The following is a 19,338-nucleotide window of genomic DNA, read 5'->3' on the forward strand; positions in this document are numbered from 1 at the left end:
TTGAGTTAAGGCAAATATTGAAATGTATTCAGGCATCGAGGCTGGTGATGCAACGTTGTTAGTAAATTATTAATCTAAGACACATTTTAAATCAACGTTGTGTATAATCACAGTAGTTATTGGCTGTAAACATTTTGCTGCACAACCTGCAGTTCTGTGGAAGAAAGACACAAGTGCATTAGAAAGAGAGGAGCGTGTGAAGACTTCTCTAGCAGCGCTGCCGTCACAGTCCTATTAACTGTTTCCTTTGTTCCGAGCTGAAATGGAAAAAGCAGATTTCCTGCAGATGACGGCTCTGAGGTGTAACACGGTCCAACTTTCTGTCGGGGCTGGACCGGGTCCAAACTTCAGCTCTATAACTAGCGAGGAACCTTTGATCTGAAGACATATGGAATGGTCATTTTAAGGAATTTGAGCAGCAAGAAAACATATGAAGAGGATCAGGAGGAGACGGCTCGCTGTCTCGTAGATATAGACGGAGACGGTACCGACGGGGTCCGAATCTTCCCCAGTGAAGCAGAACATTAGATTCTGCTCGTGTGTGGCACGTTGTACGTTCGTCTGGTAACTTTACTTGCGTTCATTTAATCAGTCTGATTGTTTCACGCTTCAGTTGCAACAAGGTTGACGTAATAGTTTAAAATCAAGCGGTTTGATTGTCGTCAGCTGATTAAATGGTCGTTATCATCTGATTTAAAGACGCTGCTGCTGCTTCAACGAGTAGGACCTTCTCTTCACACGCTTGATCGCCTAAAGGAATATAAGTAGAAGATACTGAACTCTAGATAATGCAGTAGTTATGAAAGGAGTAAAGAAGTATAAAGAAGGGTGGAGGTAACACAGGACTTGTGTTCGTGTCATAAAGCTAAAGAAGTTGGACTTTTACCTGAAGCACTTGTTTTGTTTATGTTCAAAGTTACATTTCATTCAGCTTTAAGTTTATTTTTTAAGTTTGACTTTTACTTTTAAAACATAGTAGGTGCAGTTTGGCCCGTCAGCGATGACCCCTGATAACAGCTGGTAACATTTGAAACGGGAGTTTAAAATCATGAAGCCTGAGAACACAAACATCCATATATAATATCCAACTTCATTTGATATTCTGAAATAGGGTATGTCTATGGAGACATTGAGCGAGGCAGTGCAGGTGGGATCAGTTACATCACTGTCTGGGTCAGATTTCAAAGGCTGGTTCCTGTGTGTCAGAGCTGAGGTCAGAGCTGAGGTCAGCAGTGATGCTGCAGGTCCGCACACCTCCAGACAGAACCTACGTCAGGCAGGAGACAGGTCAGAGGTCAGTGGTGATGACCGGCGTGACACCGTGGATGAGCAGCGTGGGGCCCAGGTCCTGAGTCAGCAGCTCCAGCTGGTGTAAGTAGGTGGTGTAGCGGCGGGTGTCAGCTGGGGGGCGGGGCAAGTACAGGAAGCGCACAGCGGGGGTGGGCCGGGCCGGGTCCAGGATCAGCTTGTTGACAGCTGACAGGTAGTCGTCAGACAGGCGCGTGGCGTTGCTCGGGAAGCTATTAACGTAGTCCTCATCGTTCTCTTCCTCCTCTGCTGTCTTCTTCTCTTCTTTGATGGTATCAGGGGATTGTGATGGATTCCTCTTGGCCCACTCGCCTTGGCGCTGCCAGTGTAGCGCCACCTGCTCGTCCCAGGGCACGGTGTACACCTGAGCTTTGATTCTGAGCTCCTTCAGCAGCTGGCCCAGCTTCTCCTCTGAGCCTCTCACGCTTCGTCCTTCCTCCACACACAGGAAGAGACGCAGCGTAGCTTTGCGCCACGCTCTCACCATGTTGAGGATGCAGGCGAGCTGCAGCAGGAACAGAGAGCAGGTATCGACGTAGCTAGAGCTGTCTGGACGCAGGAGGTTGACCGGCCAGACGTCTACGTACACAGCTCCCTTGCCCGGAGAGGAGGAGGGCGGCGAGAGGACCTGAGCTCGGTCAAAGTTGTTGAAGTATCGGGCCAGCACCACATTCTTTAGCATCTTCATGGCGTCGGCGATGATCGCTACATACTCCTGGGGTCCGAGAACCTTCCCGTCCCCAAATTCGCCGCAATCCTGCCTGTCGCTGGACCCCCGCAACGAGGCAAAGTGGAAGAGAGGGGGTTGTTGCTCGAACTCCTGCAAGGAGCCCGAGGGATCTGGGGACTGGCAGGTAGAGAGCGACGGGTCAATCAGCTTGTCCTTTGGAAGACAGTCGTCATAGAAACCCAGGACGAGGATGTTAGGACGCATCCCACCTGAAGAGACAGGAAGGAGGGGAAGTGATGGAACCGTTAAAAAGACTAAAACTACAGTGAGAGAAAGAAACCAGCTGTAGCAAACATACCTGGAAACAAGTAGAAATACATAAACTAGAAAGTCAAAATGTGCTTAAGGTTTAACATCTGAAATAGTTTCATGTCTTAACATGTTTTGAAATGTCTTTATATGGCACTAATAATGTTACTTTGCACAGCAGCTGGATTCTCACAATATCAATGCAAAATGAAAATGTTCAGTGAGATGAACAGGCCAAGAACAAATCATGCCGACAGTATCAGTTGAAAAATGCTATAATCACATAAAATAATCGAAATGTAGAAGTGGCTTTGATTATAATTGTAGTACTTATAAAATACAAAAATCCCCAGATATGAAGGCAGGCTTCCCAATGTGAGGGTGACGGTGACACTGACCCAGTCCAGAGATGAAGAGCAGATGTTGGACCCCGTGCCGCACAGAATTGGCCAATGTCATGTTGACAAAAGATTTGATGTTTAGTTGGTCCACCAGGGACAACCAGGAGTCATACTGGGACTGCAGAGGGTCTGATGGTAACGTGTCTGGGAGGGCGGGAGAAAACAAAAAGGTCTGAGGTGAGAACTAAAGCTGGGAGTCAGAGAAACATCCAGGCAGGTGAAGACTAAACATCAATATGTATGTGGAGAGCATCTGCAAGTTACACAATTCCTTCTTTGTATTCGGCTTTCATGCAAACAGATGCGAGACAAGTGAGATCCGAAATGGATGGAGTTAAAACCCATTGGGGGGGCGATGGGAGTCCTCAGAAACAAACTCCTCTTCAATGTAATTATGTCAATGAATGGCTCCTTCATGCTTCTGCAGCCTCATCAGCAGTCAAACTGAGAGAAGGGCTCTTCGTGGATAATGAACATATCATTTTTTTCAACTGCGAAACACTCGAGAGGATTTGGATCGTGAACATTCAGGGCCGGTCCTCCATCAACACAGGAACCCCCCCCCCTTAGAACATCCTCAGAAGACAAAGGAAACACTCAATGACCTGCTGCTTTAAACTCTGCCAGTGTGTGTCCGCAGAAAGACGCCTCCAGAGCTTTGTGAGCGCGATTACTTCGCTCGTAATAAACCAGCAGTAGATGAGCTGATGTCCCGGAGAAAGGTCTGGCATGCTGAAAAGGCCCACGATGCACTGCTCTCTGTGAAACAGGGAGGCATCTTGCTAATCCTTATACTTTAATATGTTGGAAGATACCTGACAGGTATTTAGAACTGGTCCTGAATGAAGACACTTTACTAAGTTATTAGTTTTGTCATTGCTGCTTCAAAGTATCATAATAATTAAATTAAGTTAAATTATCCAAACACGACGTCCCATTACCATCCCTGATTTGTTTTGCTCATAATTTATAGTCTTGATTTCACACTGTGCAGGATGACATGAGAAATTGTGAAGAATTACATCTTCAAGTGCTCCTGATGGCTCGATGTTGTCATGCCGAATAACTTTGGAAGTCAACGCTGTCTGGTTTCCTGATGGTGCACGAGAGAGCCGACAGATTCATCAGAATGTTTCAAAGTAAGATTCCCAGCGTCGTGACAGTCAACGTGTCGTAACAGGGAGCATTGAGACACTGCGTCCTTACCGAGATCTCCAAGCTGGACGTGTCCCAGCACGTAGAGGCCGCTCTTCTTGATGTCGTTGATGAATCTGATGAGGCCCACACTGCTGCGAGGGTTGGACACCATCAGCAGGACCTGAGGCCTCCAGAACTTGACGTGGTCCTTCCTCACGTCCAGCATCAGCAGGTACTTACGCACCTATAGGAGACGAGAGAATGAGGATGAGGGTTGTGTCTTTAAGTCCCTGACTCCTGCGTGTGTTTACCTCCATCTTATATGTATGCATGTGCTGTTTTACTTCTCTTATGTACAAACTAATGAAATCTCTCATCAACATCTTATACGGACATGAGACTGCAGATTGTATTTGCATGCGTACATTCTCAGTGTGTTGAGAAGGTGCCATCAAGGTACCATCGAGGAAATGTAACCAAGTGGAACCAAACATTACATCTGAACCTACACAGTACTCGGAATAATTAACACTTCATTTATACCCTCATTGGAATTAATGACCATTAGCTGAGTGACGACATGTCGGCCATGTTAAAGCTGCTCTGTGTTTGAGACTCCTGAGTGCTCCCTAACGTGGAGTCAGGAACACTGTGTTGGTGTTGCGAGAAAGGAGAGAAAGTCCTCTCTGATGCGAGCACAGCGGGAATGAGATCAACCAATCACATCACATTTAGAACAGATGGGGGAAGTGGAGTCTAAAGCACAAGCCAATTAAAGCAAATCCTTGTTTTTCTTCATGTGAGAAACACCCCTTCAATGGAAGCGCACCATCTGAGAAGGACTAGAAATACTTTAAAATGACTTTCTTCTAAAGGCCTTTAAGAGTGTGTTTAATAGACTCGAGGTAATGACGTGAAGTTATAGGACAGATGCAAGAACAACAGTCCTCTGGTGCTGCATCTCCACTTAGAAAAGAACCAGATGATGACTTAGAAAGAGTTCAAGGTCCTGACGCTGTGTGTGTCTATACAGCCATCAATCAAACATGAAGATGCCACCATTTCCAACATTATTACCATCATAATCACCAGAACTGTTTTCATGCTCCCGTCCGGTAATTGCCGTAAAAACTGAAAAAAACGAGGCCCCAGAGGCGAAGTCCAACTGCCTCCACTCATCTAATCATCCGTCTCTCTTTATCTCTCCATTTCCCCCTGTCTTGTCATCCATCAGACTATCATCATTTCTCTGTGGCTTCAGTCTCATCCATCACTTAGCTTCCCGATCACTCACCTCTTCCTGCTTATATTCTGTCTCTATCTTTCCCTCCCATGATACCATCGTCCTGCCTCACTTCTGTCTCTTCTTCCTTCTCTTTCTCTCCTAAACATCGCTGTCGGCCGCCTCTTATCTCGCGCTGGGTTTTCTGTAGCGAGCTGTTTGTGTCTCCTGTTTCTGCTTCAATGTCACCCGGTTGGCGCCGAGCCACACCGGCCGCCGCTGGAGGGGCAGGAACATGTATGAGGTATGTACATGCACTCACTTCTCCTGCTCAAGCCTATTAGTGCAGACGTTTAAACCGGACTGGGCTGCCTGCCAGGGGAGGGCGGGGGGGTTAGACTATCTTTAAAGATAGAAGGCACATTTGTAAAATTATTAAAAATGCGTTTTAAAGCCCTGATGGCAATAATAAAGTGTTCATTATAAAAGTCACATTGTTTATTCAGTGTAATTAATAAATGCCAAATAAACAACTTGAAATATTATAATATGAAATAATACCCTTTTATTGCGGCTCTTTGTAACTCAACTGGCCTAAAGCCATGGACAGATTATGAGACGAGAATCCCGAACAGACTTCTAAAAGACCTAAAAGAACCCCCCCCCCCCCCATTCATAGGAGCAACACACCCTGACTGAAGGAGACATTCACACTTGTGTGCTTGTTTTGTGTCTCTTTGTAGTCGTTTTGTGTCTCTTTGTGGTCGTTTTGTGTCTCTTTGTAGTTCTTTTGTGTCTCTTTGTAGTTCTTTTGTGTCTCTTTGTAGTCAGTTTGTGTCTCTTTGTAGTCGTTGTGTGTCTCTTTGTGGTCGTTTTGTGTCTCTTTGTAGTTGTTTTGTGTCTCTTTGTAGTTGTTTTGTGTCTCTTTGTAGTCAGTTTGTGTCTCTTTGTAGTCGTTTTGTGTCTCTTTGTAGTTGTTTTGTGTCTCTTTGTAGTCGTTTTGTGTCTCTTTGTAGTCATGTTGTGTCTCTTTGTAGTCAGTGTGTGTCTCTTTGAAGTCGTTTCATGTCTCTTTGTAGTCGTTTTGTCTCTCTTTGTAGTTGTTTTATGTCTCTATGTAGTCAGTTTGTGTCTCTTTGTAGTCGTTTCATGTCTCTTTGTAGTCGTTTTGTCTCTCTTTGAAGTCGTTTTGTGTCTCTTTGTAGTCAGTTTGTGTCTCTTTGTAGTCGTTTTGTGTCTCTTTGTAGTCGTTTCGTGTCTCTTTGTAGTCATTTGTCTCTCTTTGTAGTCGTTTTGTGTCTCTTTGTAGTCAGTTTGTGTCTCTTTGTAGTCGTTTTGTGTCTCTTTGTAGTCAGTTTGTGTCTCTTTGTAGTCGTTTCGTGTCTCTTTGTAGTCATTTTGTCTCTCTTTGTAGTCGTTTTGTCTCTCTTTGTAGTCGTTTTGTGTCTCTTTGTAGTCAGTTTGTGTCTCTTTGTAGTCGTTTTGTGTCTCTTTGTAGTCGTTTTGTCTCTCTTTGTAGTCGTTTCGTGTCTCTTTGTAGTCATTTGTCTCTCTTTGTAGTCGTTTTGTGTCTCTTTGTAGTCAGTTTGTGTCTCTTTGTAGTCGTTTTGTCTCTCTTTGTAGTCGTTTCGTGTCTCTTTGTAGTCAGTTTGTGTCTCTTTGTAGTCGTTTTGTCTCTCTTTGTAGTCGTTTTGTCTCTCATTGTAGTCGTTTCGTGTCTCTTTGTAGTCATTTGTCTCTCTTTGTAGTCGTTTTGTGTCTCTTTGTAGTCAGTTTGTGTCTCTTTGTAGTCGTTTTGTGTCTCTTTGTAGTCATTTTGTGTCTCTTTGTAGTCGTTTCGTGTCTCTTTGTAGTCGTTTTGTCTCTCTTTGTAGTCGTTTTGTGTCTCTTTGTAGTCGTTTTGTGTCTCTTTGTAGTCGTTTCGTGTCTCTTTGTAGTCATTTTGTGTCTCTTTGTAGTCAGTTTGTGTCTCTTTGTAGTCGTTTCGTGTCTCTTTGTAGTCGTTTCGTCTCTCTCTGTAGTCAGTTTGTGTCTCTTTGTAGTCGTTTTGTGTCTCTTTGTAGTCATTTTGTGTCTCTTTGTAGTCATTTTGTGTCTCTTTGTAGTTGTTTTGTGTCTCTTTGTAGTCGTTTCGTGTCTCTTTGTAGTCGTTTTGTCTCTCTTTGTAGTCAGTTTGTGTCTCTTTGTAGTCATTTTGTCTCTCTTTGTGGTCAGTTTGTGTCTCTTTGTGGTCGTTTGTGTCTCTTTGTAGTCGTTTCGTCTCTCTTTGTAGTCAGTTTGTGTCTCTTTGTAGTCGTTTTGTGTCTCTTTGTAGTCAGTTTGTGTCTCTTTGTAGTCGTTTTGTGTCTCTTTGTAGTCGTTTTGTCTCTCTTTGTAGTCAGTTTGTGTCTCTTTGTGGTCGTTTTGTCTCTCTTTGTAGTCGTTTTGTGTCTCTTTGTAGTCAGTTTGTGTCTCTTTGTAGTCGTTTTGTGTCTCTTTGTAGTTGTTTTGTGTCTCTTTGTAGTCGTTTTGTGTCTCTTTGTAGTCATGTTGTGTCTCTTTGTAGTCAGTGTGTGTCTCTTTGAAGTCGTTTCATGTCTCTTTGTAGTCGTTTTGTCTCTCTTTGTAGTTGTTTTATGTCTCTATGTAGTCAGTTTGTGTCTCTTTGTAGTCGTTTCATGTCTCTTTGTAGTCGTTTTGTCTCTCTTTGAAGTCGTTTTGTGTCTCTTTGTAGTCAGTTTGTGTCTCTTTGTAGTCGTTTTGTGTCTCTTTGTAGTCGTTTCGTGTCTCTTTGTAGTCATTTGTCTCTCTTTGTAGTCGTTTTGTGTCTCTTTGTAGTCAGTTTGTGTCTCTTTGTAGTCGTTTTGTGTCTCTTTGTAGTCAGTTTGTGTCTCTTTGTAGTCGTTTCGTGTCTCTTTGTAGTCATTTTGTCTCTCTTTGTAGTCGTTTTGTCTCTCTTTGTAGTCGTTTTGTGTCTCTTTGTAGTCAGTTTGTGTCTCTTTGTAGTCGTTTTGTGTCTCTTTGTAGTCGTTTTGTCTCTCTTTGTAGTCGTTTCGTGTCTCTTTGTAGTCATTTGTCTCTCTTTGTAGTCGTTTTGTGTCTCTTTGTAGTCAGTTTGTGTCTCTTTGTAGTCGTTTTGTCTCTCTTTGTAGTCGTTTCGTGTCTCTTTGTAGTCAGTTTGTGTCTCTTTGTAGTCGTTTTGTCTCTCTTTGTAGTCGTTTTGTCTCTCATTGTAGTCGTTTCGTGTCTCTTTGTAGTCATTTGTCTCTCTTTGTAGTCGTTTTGTGTCTCTTTGTAGTCAGTTTGTGTCTCTTTGTAGTCGTTTTGTGTCTCTTTGTAGTCATTTTGTGTCTCTTTGTAGTCGTTTCGTGTCTCTTTGTAGTCGTTTTGTCTCTCTTTGTAGTCGTTTTGTGTCTCTTTGTAGTCGTTTTGTGTCTCTTTGTAGTCGTTTCGTGTCTCTTTGTAGTCATTTTGTGTCTCTTTGTAGTCAGTTTGTGTCTCTTTGTAGTCGTTTCGTGTCTCTTTGTAGTCGTTTCGTCTCTCTCTGTAGTCAGTTTGTGTCTCTTTGTAGTCGTTTTGTGTCTCTTTGTAGTCATTTTGTGTCTCTTTGTAGTCATTTTGTGTCTCTTTGTAGTTGTTTTGTGTCTCTTTGTAGTCGTTTCGTGTCTCTTTGTAGTCGTTTTGTCTCTCTTTGTAGTCAGTTTGTGTCTCTTTGTAGTCATTTTGTCTCTCTTTGTGGTCAGTTTGTGTCTCTTTGTGGTCGTTTTGTGTCTCTTTGTAGTCGTTTCGTCTCTCTTTGTAGTCAGTTTGTGTCTCTTTGTAGTCGTTTTGTGTCTCTTTGTAGTCAGTTTGTGTCTCTTTGTAGTCGTTTTGTGTCTCTTTGTAGTCGTTTTGTCTCTCTTTGTAGTCAGTTTGTGTCTCTTTGTGGTCGTTTTGTCTCTCTTTGTAGTCGTTTTGTGTCTCTTTGTAGTCGTTTTGTGTCTCTTTGTAGTCGTTTCGTGTCTCTTTGTAGTCGTTTTGTGTCTCTTTGTAGTCAGTTTGTGTCTCTTTGTAGTCGTTTCGTGTCTCTTTGTAGTCGTTTCGTCTCTCTCTGTAGTCAGTTTGTGTCTCTTTGTAGTCGTTTTGTGTCTCTTTGTAGTCATTTTGTGTCTCTTTGTAGTCATTTTGTGTCTCTTTGTAGTTGTTTTGTGTCTCTTTGTAGTCGTTTCGTCTCTCTTTGTAGTCAGTTTGTGTCTCTTTGTAGTCGTTTTGTGTCTCTTTGTAGTCAGTTTGTGTCTCTTTGTAGTCGTTTTGTGTCTCTTTGTAGTCGTTTTGTCTCTCTTTGTAGTCAGTTTGTGTCTCTTTGTGGTCGTTTTGTGTCTCTTTGTAGTCATTTTGTGTCTCTTTGTAGTTGTTTTGTGTGTCTTTGTAGTCAGTTTGTGTGTCATTGTAGTCGTTTTGTGTCTCTTTGTGGTCGTTTTGTGTCTCTTTGCAGTTGTTTTGTGTGTCTTTGTAGTCAGTTTGTGTGTCTTTGTAGTCGTTTTGTGTCTCTTTGTGGTTGTTTTGTGTCTCTTTGTAGTTGTTTTGTGTCTCTTTGTAGTCAGTTTGTGTCTCTTTGTAGTCGTTTTGTGTCTCTTTGTAGTCGTTTTGTGTCTCTTTGTAGTCATTTTGTGTCTCTTTGTAGTCAGTTTGTGTCTCTTTGTAGTCGTTGTGTGTCTCTTTGTGGTCGTTTTGTGTCTCTTTGTAGTTGTTTTGTGTCTCTTTGTAGTTGTTTTGTGTCTCTTTGTAGTCAGTTTGTGTCTCTTTGTAGTCGTTTTGTGTCTCGTTGTAGTCGTTTCGTGTCTCTTTGTAGTCGTTGTGTGTCTCTTTGTGGTCGTTTTGTGTCTCTTTGTAGTCATTTTGTGTCTCTTTGTAGTCGTTTTGTGTCTCTTTGTAGTCGTTTTGTGTCTCTTTGTAGTCGTTTCGTGTCTCTTTGTAGTCGTTTTGTGTCTCTTTGTAGTCAGTTTGTGTCTCTTTGTAGTCGTTTCGTCTCTCTCTGTAGTCAGTTTGTGTCTCTTTGTAGTCGTTTTGTGTCTCTTTGTAGTCATTTTGTGTCTCTTTGTAGTCATTTTGTGTCTCTTTGTAGTTGTTTTGTGTCTCTTTGTAGTCGTTTCGTGTCTCTTTGTAGTCGTTTTGTGTCTCTTTGTAGTCATTTTGTGTCTCTTTGTAGTTGTTTTGTGTGTCTTTGTAGTCAGTTTGTGTGTCATTGTAGTCGTTTTGTGTCTCTTTGTGGTCGTTTTGTGTCTCTTTGCAGTTGTTTTGTGTCTCTTTGTAGTTGTTTTGTGTGTCTTTGTAGTCAGTTTGTGTGTCTTTGTAGTCGTTTTGTGTCTCTTTGTGGTTGTTTTGTGTCTCTTTGTAGTTGTTTTGTGTCTCTTTGTAGTCAGTTTGTGTCTCTTTGTAGTCGTTTTGTGTCTCTTTGTAGTCGTTTTGTGTCCTCTTTGTAGTTGTTTTGTGTCTCTTTGTAGTCAGTTTGTGTCTCTTTGTAGTCGTTGTGTGTCTCTTTGTGGTCGTTTTGTGTCTCTTTGTAGTTGTTTTGTGTCTCTTTGTAGTTGTTTTGTGTCTCTTTGTAGTCAGTTTGTGTCTCTTTGTAGTCGTTTTGTGTCTCGTTGTAGTCGTTTCGTGTCTCTTTGTAGTCGTTGTGTGTCTCTTTGTGGTCGTTTTGTGTCTCTTTGTGGTCGTTTTGTGTCTCTTTGTAGTTGTTTTGTGTCTCTTTGTAGTCAGTTTCTGTCTCTTTGTAGTCGTTTTGTGTCTCTTTGTAGTCGTTTTGTGTCTCTTTGTAGTTGTTTTGTGTCTCTTTGTAGTCGTTTTGTGTCTCTTTGTAGTCATGTTGTGTCTCTTTGTAGTCAGTGTGTGTCTCTTTGAAGTCGTTTCATGTCTCTTTGTAGTCGTTTTGTCTCTCTTTGTAGTTGTTTTATGTCTCTATGTAGTCAGTTTGTGTCTCTTTGTAGTCGTTTCATGTCTCTTTGTAGTCGTTTTGTCTCTCTTTGTAGTCGTTTTGTGTCTCTTTGTAGTCAGTTTGTGTCTTTTTGTAGTCGTTTTGTGTCTCTTTGTAGTCGTTTCGTGTCTCTTTGTAGTCATTTGTCTCTCTTTGTAGTCGTTTTGTGTCTCTTTGTAGTCAGTTTGTGTCTCTTTGTAGTCGTTTTGTGTCTCTTTGTAGTCAGTTTGTGTCTCTTTGTAGTCGTTTCGTGTCTCTTTGTAGTCGTTTCGTCTCTCTCTGTAGTCAGTTTGTGTCTCTTGTAGTCGTTTTGTGTCTCTTTGTAGTCATTTTGTGTCTCTTTGTAGTCGTTTCGTGTCTCTTTGTAGTCGTTTTGTCTCTCTTTGTAGTCGTTTTGTGTCTCTTTGTAGTCAGTTTGTGTCTCTTTGTAGTCGTTTTGTGTCTCTTTGTAGTCGTTTCGTGTCTCTTTGTAGTCGTTTTGTGTCTCTTTGTAGTCGTTTTGTGTCTCTTTGTAGTCAGTTTGTGTCTCTTTGTAGTCGTTTCGTGTCTCTTTGTAGTCGTTTCGTCTCTCTCTGTAGTCAGTTTGTGTCTCTTTGTAGTCGTTTTGTGTCTCTTTGTAGTCATTTTGTGTCTCTTTGTAGTCGTTTCGTGTCTCTTTGTAGTCGTTTTGTCTCTCTTTGTAGTCATTTTGTGTCTCTTTGTAGTCATTTTGTGTCTCTTTGTAGTCAGTTTGTGTCTCTTTGTAGTCGTTTTGTGTCTCTTTGTAGTCGTTTTGTCTCTCTTGTGGTCAGTTTGTGTCTCTTTGTGGTCGTTTTGTCTCTCTTTGTAGTCAGTTTGTGTCTCTTTGTAGTCGTTTTGTGTCTCTTTGTAGTCAGTTTGTGTCTCTTTGTAGTCGTTTTGTGTCTCTTTGTAGTCGTTTTGTCTCTCTTTGTAGTCAGTTTGTGTCTCTTTGTGGTCGTTTTGTGTCTCTTTGTAGTCATTTTGTGTCTCTTTGTAGTCATTTTGTGTCTCTTTGTAGTTGTTTTGTGTGTCTTTGTAGTCAGTTTGTGTGTCATTGTAGTCGTTTTGTGTCTCTTTGTGGTCGTTTTGTGTCTCTTTGCAGTTGTTTTGTGTCTCTTTGTAGTTGTTTTGTGTCTTTGTAGTCAGTTTGTGTGTCTTTGTAGTCGTTTTGTGTCTCTTTGTGGTTGTTTTGTGTCTCTTTGTAGTTGTTTTGTGTCTCTTTGTAGTCAGTTTGTGTCTCTTTGTAGTCGTTTTGTGTCTCTTTGTAGTCGTTTCGTGTCTCTTTGTCTCTTTGTAGTCGTTTTGTGTCTCTTTGTAGTCGTTTCGTGTCTCTTTGTAGTCGTTTTGTGTCTCTTTGTAGTCATTTTGTGTCTCCCAGGCTTACACTTAGGGGTACATGGCCCAGGGGCTCTGGTAGGACCCTCCCCAGGAAATGAGGCATCTGAGTCAGTGTTTTCTTAAAAGTCTCTCCTAAAATCACACTTCATCTGAGTGGTCTGTTTATTTTATTGGATTTTAATTTATTATTTTTGCCCTTCATGTATTTCATCTTTCACTCACTGTGAAGCACTTTTTACATTTTTTTTAACAATTTATTATTATTTTGCGTCTCTTTGTGGTCTATTTGTGTCTCTTCTTTAGTCACTTCATTAACTTTCCAACAAGAAAAACATCTCCCTAATAAATAAACATTAAATAATAAGAAAGAATAATGAAACTCGACACTTTAGTAACTCACAGGGTGACACTGTGATACTGCGAGCAGAGAGCAGGACGAGGAGGAGAAGCTCAGTAAGTTAAGTGGTTGTAATAATGTTCTGCCTCCTGACAAACTGCTGGCAAACCCAACCACCCCCCCCCCCCCCCCGCGCCGCCCCCCCTCGTAACCCCTGCCCGCAGCCTTGGCAACAGTTCCCCTCGGCAACGGGCCCTCCTGGCAACGGTGTCCCCTCTCCTTGAGAGCAACAGGCTCGCCAGATAGAGGACACGAAGAGCTGGATGTACTGTAAAGCTGTGTGTGTGTGTGTGTGTGTGTGTGTGTGTGTGTGTGTGTGTGTGTGTTTCTGGTAGACCTGATATAAATGTGATAGATAGCTGCTGTAGGAATGACAAGGCAGTGTTTAGTGTATGTGTGAGTGTTTGTCTGCTAGATGCAAAGTGCTTGGCTGAGGGAGGCAGCACAGATCGTGTATGTGTGTGAGTGTGTGTGTGTGTGTGTGTGTGTGTGAGTGTGTGTGTGTTTGTATGTTTGTGTGTGCGCGTCTGTCTGGCTCTCGTAAAGCTATGGGGATGAGATTTTAGTTGCTCTAGTAATGACATGACGGTATTGAGTGTGTGTGTGTGTGTGTGTGTGTGTGTGTGTGTGTGTGTGTGTGTGTGTGTGTGTGTGTGTGTCAGACCTGGTGGAAGATGAGAGCCTGGCTGATGTAGCCCCAGCTGGAGGTGGGACTGAGGTAGTGAATCAGCAGAAGCAGCAGCAGCATGAAGGCGATGCTGGCCGAGGCGTAGATGGCGTTGATCAGGAACATCATGACGGCACAACCCACGATGCCCAACACGCAGGTGTGCCACGTGAAGTATCGGAAGGTGGGCCTAAGAAGAGGACCGGAAAGGGAAAGGTTATCGTGGAAGCCATGCTTGTTTATTTATTTATCTATAAACCTACAGTCCCTCACACTGAGAGCTGCAACCAACGATTATTTTCATTATCGATTAATCGTTTGTCTATAAAATGTCAGAAAATAGTGAGAATGTCTAAGATGACGTCTTTAAATGTCTTGTTTTGTCACTTTAATATGATATAAAACAGACAAAGCAGGAAATGTCCATACTTGAGAGGAAAAGAAAATTTTCTGACATTTTTGTCAATCAACTAATGGTTGCAGCTCTACTCGCGCTGCATTAAACATTCCTCCTCCCATCCGGGGACTTATCACCACTGGCACCATATTCAAGACTTATACTAGTATAATGCGTTATTCTGTTCCTGTACCATAACTTGATAAGTACAATCTCCTCACATTGATTTTTACACTTGGGAGCAGCACAACAAACTGTCAACGTGACGTATTATCAGCTCATCAGGCTGATATGGCGATCGTGTTAGAACAGCAGACAGAAGAGCATTAATATTCCCTTCACGTCGTGTTCAGGGCTCTTCAGCTGCTACTGTAAGTCCTGCACTATGTTCAGCAGCCGCTCTGTAACTTTATCTGTCGGCTGTTTATCAGAGACTTTCGCTGCCTGCTGTAAACGAAGTTGATGGGAGCGGGGAAAGTAAACACAATAGTGAAGATGCTACAATGAGAGCGCAGGTTAACTACAGAATGATCCTCTCAGGGTTCATCTCACATTACAGTCAGTGCTAATAGAACAATGTTGTCTCTTATTTTTAAGTGTGTCCATTGTTGCTAATAAAAGTCTGATGTGTTTGGTCCTGACTTGAACTTATAGGCAGATAAAAGCACTTATGAAGACATAAAATCAGGTTCTGTCATGTGTCAAATATCTCTGCAAACATTTTCTGCAGCTTTGTGGATGATGTCAACACAACACCACATGTTATTCATGGCAATGGACAGTTTCCCCCTGTTTACAGTCTTTGTGCTAAGCTAGGCGCTAGGCTAACAGTTTCCCCTTGTTTACAGTCTTTGTGCTAAGCTAGGCGCTAGGCTAACAGTTTCCCCTTGTTTACAGTCTTTGTGCTAAGCTAGGCTAACAGTTTCCCCTTGTTTACAGTCTTTGTGCTAAGCTAGGTTAACAGTTCTCCCTGTTTACAGTGTTTGTGCTAAGCTAGGCTAACAGTTTCCCCAGTTTACAGTCTTTGTGCTAAGCTAGGCTAACATTTTCCCCCTGTTTACAGTCTTTGTGCTAAGCTAGGCTAAACACGTCCCATGAAACAAGGCTCTGATATATGATAGTGATTTGGTAATCAAACCAAAGAGCTGGAGTTACGGCCTCAAGGTTGGAAGTTTACATCTAGTTGTGTCCAAAATGTCTCATCATTTTATCCTATTAGAAGTTTGTGTTTTATTGTCATAATTAGCGTATGAATTCTTGAGATATGTCCAAGTACAGAGAGCTTGAACTTTGACCACCAGAATGTAAATCAGTTCATCTTTAAGTCCAAGTGGATTTTGTGCCAAATTTGAGGAAATGACCTTCAGGCGTTCCTGAGATATAGCTTTCACGAGACGCACAACCCGGAAATATAACGCCGCACCTTGCCCTCGCGTGCCCTCGCGTGCCCAACTCTTGATTTGATCCTGTTGTAGTTCTCACTTGAAGACAGAGATATAAAAAGATTCGGTAGTGAATTTTGTAGCACCAGTCTGGACCTTTACGATGCAAACTTACTGACTCTATCTGTAGACACACTGAAGGACTTTCTGATATTAAGTACATGTGGGTTATAAACTTGCTCTGAAGAGGCTCTTCCCAAGCCCTCTTTAGACTGAGAGGGATTTGACCAACCACAGGATTTCAGTAAAAAAAAAATCAGTTGGAATGAAATCAGATGCTCCTAACGTGATTACCCGTCCACGTGGTTTCTAAAAGCTAATAATACAGGAATCTCAAACAGAATTATTAAACTGCAGCAATACGTTTTCAGGCAGAGTATTACTACCTGCTGACCTTATTCCCACGCTATGGAGTCCATTGTCAGAAGCCAAAGGCAGATTCAGTCAGTCCTTAAATGATCTTTTATACTTTATGATCCGTTTCCTCTCTTCTGTGAAACTGGGCTGGAATTTGGTAATTTTAGGACTTCATGGCATGAAAAGGTTAAGGGGTGGAGAGTTATTAGCAAACATTAACAGCGCTAGTTCTCAGCGCTTGTTGCATACTGAAATGTCTCAACTAATATTGGATTTAGTCCAGTCCTTTAGTTTATGACTAAATTGGCTTAAGTCATGCTAACAAGCTAAATTAAGATGGTGAGCATTATTCCTGCTGAACAGCAGCATGTTAGCGCTGTCATTGTGAGCATGTTAGCATGCTGAGCTGTGCTTAACATCTGCCTCCAGACTCGCTCTACAGTATGTAAAATACTCTGCTATGATTAATATTGTGTTTAACTTGGTTCTCCAACGTTAAAATCAAAACAAAAACTCATATTTCTGAGTCTGTTGTTCAGCTAAATCTGTGTAAATAGCTAGTGTAGTTAGCATCTTGTATTTGTTTATGTTGTTAGCATGTTAGCTTGTTAGGCGTGTAACTGGCGGCAGCTGACAGCGTTAATGGTTGTGAAACAGACAATAATATCTGGTGTGTTTTTTAGTAGATATGGTTGATATAGAAGCAGCTCCAGGGTCCGGCTTACATCCGAAAACTGCAGGCTCTAAACTTCCACTATGCTAATGCTAATGCTAACTGTCTCTGTACTGAGAAGTCCGCTCTGCTCGATATGAGTCAGGGTTGTGTTGTTGTGTAGTGACGAACTTTGCACAGATAAAAGTCAGAATAGTCCAAGTCAGGGGGAATTTTAGGGGAAATAAACATAAGAAAAAACACACATGGGATCTCTAAGTGTCGGCCTCACGGAGTCATTAGCTGTAGACTCTATTTTAAACGTGCAGGTTGTGGGCGTCTTCACATGCGGCTGCCATGTTGGTTCATGTGTGTGCAGCAGTGCAGATGTGAAAGAGCCGTCTCATCGGCCTGAAACACCTGAGCCGATCACACTGATGCATGACAGCAACAGCTCAACTGTTATTGTCTGGATGTTGCAGAGCAGCACACAGTGAACAGACAGCCCCATGAATCTGCAGCCGCGGGCAGATGGCATGTTGGTTTTTTTAACAGTTAATAAGATAGAAACAAATAACAGAAAAACATTTCGGTGAAGCCGTTTATTGGATCTGTCTCTATGTGCCATGTTTCTACTGCATCACACGTTTGGTAAGTGGTGGCAACATATCTTAAAGTGTGGCACAGCAGCGTTGGCACCGTAATGCATTTCAAGATTAAAACATATTCATCTGTAAGTGCTGTGTGTGTAAGTAGTGCATTCATTAAGTCTGGAAGTGCATCCAAGCTTCGTTTAATTAACGGCTCGAATGAACAAATGTTTATATGGTCATATATACATAGATATATGTATACAGTATGTACATTCATGTTGTCATGTGAAAGGAAGATATGGAATTGCTTTATTTTATATTCTTTACTTTTTTAAAGTAGAAGATTTCATTTAATTTAAAGAGTGAGCTGCGAATCTTTTAAATAGCTGCTACACCCAGGGAATAATTCCATTTGTCTGGGTTTCACAGGAGGGTCTAAATCCTTTCAGGGACTTTTGAATATAAATATAATTATTTAGGAAACATTGAAGATGCTTAATACCTGCTGTTTATTTATAAATATATATTTGTTTAAATGTTTCCTAAATAATTACATGTTGTCTTCAGTCATCTGATTGCTAACTGTTTGCTCTTCTTTCCGTCACGTTGCTGACGCTCTACTCGTTCTGAGTTTCACATAATCATATTTTTAAACCTCATTTTGTGACTGAAGCTCGTCCAACAGTCCAGACTGAAGCTGACTGGTGCTGCAGTCCTGAGCTGTACAACCTGCTGTCAGTTGCATACTAATTAACAGTGTTAATTAGCGAGTCGGGGGCAGGCCACACACACACACACACACACACACACACACACACACTCTGGAGGTGATGTTGGGACATTAAAACAAGCACATGGATGATCAGCTGTTTCTGCACGCAGCTGTCGACTTCTCGCTGAATCCTTATAATTAATAGTTGTATTTATTGAACATATATACCTAAAAATACTTCCATAAATGTCAGATCCATTTAGGTGTGAATGAGTGGAAGAGGTGTGGGTGAGATTCCTGCACTAACTGCAGCCGTGTGGATCAACAGCCATTAAACAGCTGTAATTACACAGCTCAGATGAGCGACTGGCTTCTTCCTCAGATCCACCAGCAGACTCTTTAAAGTAAAAGCTGCTGAACACTTTGCAGCAGGGAGGTGTAAAAGTGTGGGGGGGGGACCACCGGGAAACTAATGACACTAGAGAAGAGAAACGAGGGACGTCATTAGGGGAGTCATTAGTTCTCCTATTGGTCAATGTTCTGCATTAATAAGGCAGGAGGAACATGTGAGCAGGTCCAAGTGGAAGGTTTGAAAGACAACGTGTTGCACATTAATTATAGATCCTGAGTGTTCACACCACATGAGACCCTAACGAGACGAGCAGAAGGTCTTCAAGCTGAAGCTCCTCCACTGGAAAACATATCCGCTTGTTAGATTGGGAGGAAGCTTCTCATATTGTAAGTGGATGACGGCATCAGCTGCGTCCTCGCACTCGCCTCTCTTTAAACTTTGCTTTTCTCTTCTTGACTTCATCACTTAGCTTCGGCGGGGCTCGCCATTCTCTCAGGTGCAATTACGATAAAAGCTCGCCCACCAGGTCCGCCCCCCCCCCACCCCTCGCTTTTGTCTCTGAGGTCCCTCTATCATCAGCGACAACAGTCCCTCCATACAATCACCTCATCCCCCCCCCCCCTCCTGCTGTCATTTAGCTGACACAGCAGAAGCACCCTGATATAATCGCCGCCAATCAAGTCCTCAGAGACATTAAGAAAGAGAAGCGGAGAGCGATGAAGATGGAGAGAGGACAGCCGGCCTTCAGCCAAGAGACACATCATGATTGAGGGACAGAAACTTTATCCACACACACACACACACACACACACACACACACACACACACACTCAGACAGAGGGGGGCTGCCAGCTTCTATCAGTGACTGCATGAGACGTTACGTCAGGCAGCGTCCCAACATTGGCACCACACCAGTGGAGACTGGACTGACCTTAAGGAACCACTTAAGAACTGACTGGATACAGGATCAGCCCAGTGTAACAGCGAAGAGTCAGCTGAACAAACAATAAGCAGAGCTCCACGCCGCCTCAGGATATTTACACCAGGCGTCCTGCGGTCCCCTCAGGTTAACAGTCAGCTGTCGTTAGCGGCTCTGAGGCGTTTGTACTCTGAGGTCCATATTAAGCTCCTGGATAACGTCTTTCTCTCACGATTGACGTCGTGGAGAAGGTAGCGGATGCACCAGAGCACTGAGAGGTGCACGTCCCGTGTGTTTGCAGTGATGATGCTGCCTCCATCTGAACTCTGAATAACTAACCAGCTGAGGTTGAACTTGACATTCTCTGCCTGGGAAATGCCCAGAAGGTAGAGAAGACTTTTTAACAAGCGGAGAGGTACTCTACTGTACGTGACTCGTAGTGTCCCTGTAATGCAACGTGACACGAGCACAGCTGACACTGGAGGATGATAGTGTCAGGTGTGTGTGTCCGGTCTGAGCTCCTGTAATCCTCA

The 19,338-nt window shown here is 42.7% G+C and overlaps 1 protein-coding gene across 1 annotated transcript in view; it reads right to left on the reverse strand.

The window, feature by feature from the left end:
* Positions 1 to 916: 916 nt before the first annotated feature.
* The window catches only part of LOC115017836 (solute carrier family 12 member 9), a 56,870-nt gene continuing 38,448 nt past the window's right edge, over positions 917 to 19,338 (reverse strand). Inside the window, exons 10-13 of the mRNA XM_029446538.1 lie at positions 13,379 to 13,571; positions 3,895 to 4,069; positions 2,686 to 2,832; positions 917 to 2,247 (exon numbers count right to left, since the gene is read on the reverse strand). Of these exons, the coding sequence (XP_029302398.1) occupies positions 1,289 to 2,247; positions 2,686 to 2,832; positions 3,895 to 4,069; positions 13,379 to 13,571 (1,474 nt within the window). The 3' untranslated portion in view covers positions 917 to 1,288. The remainder of the gene's footprint in view (positions 2,248 to 2,685; positions 2,833 to 3,894; positions 4,070 to 13,378; positions 13,572 to 19,338) is intronic.

Source organism: Cottoperca gobio, chromosome 13 (assembly GCF_900634415.1).
Source record: "Cottoperca gobio chromosome 13, fCotGob3.1, whole genome shotgun sequence".
Lineage (NCBI taxonomy): Eukaryota > Metazoa > Chordata > Actinopteri > Perciformes > Bovichtidae > Cottoperca > Cottoperca gobio.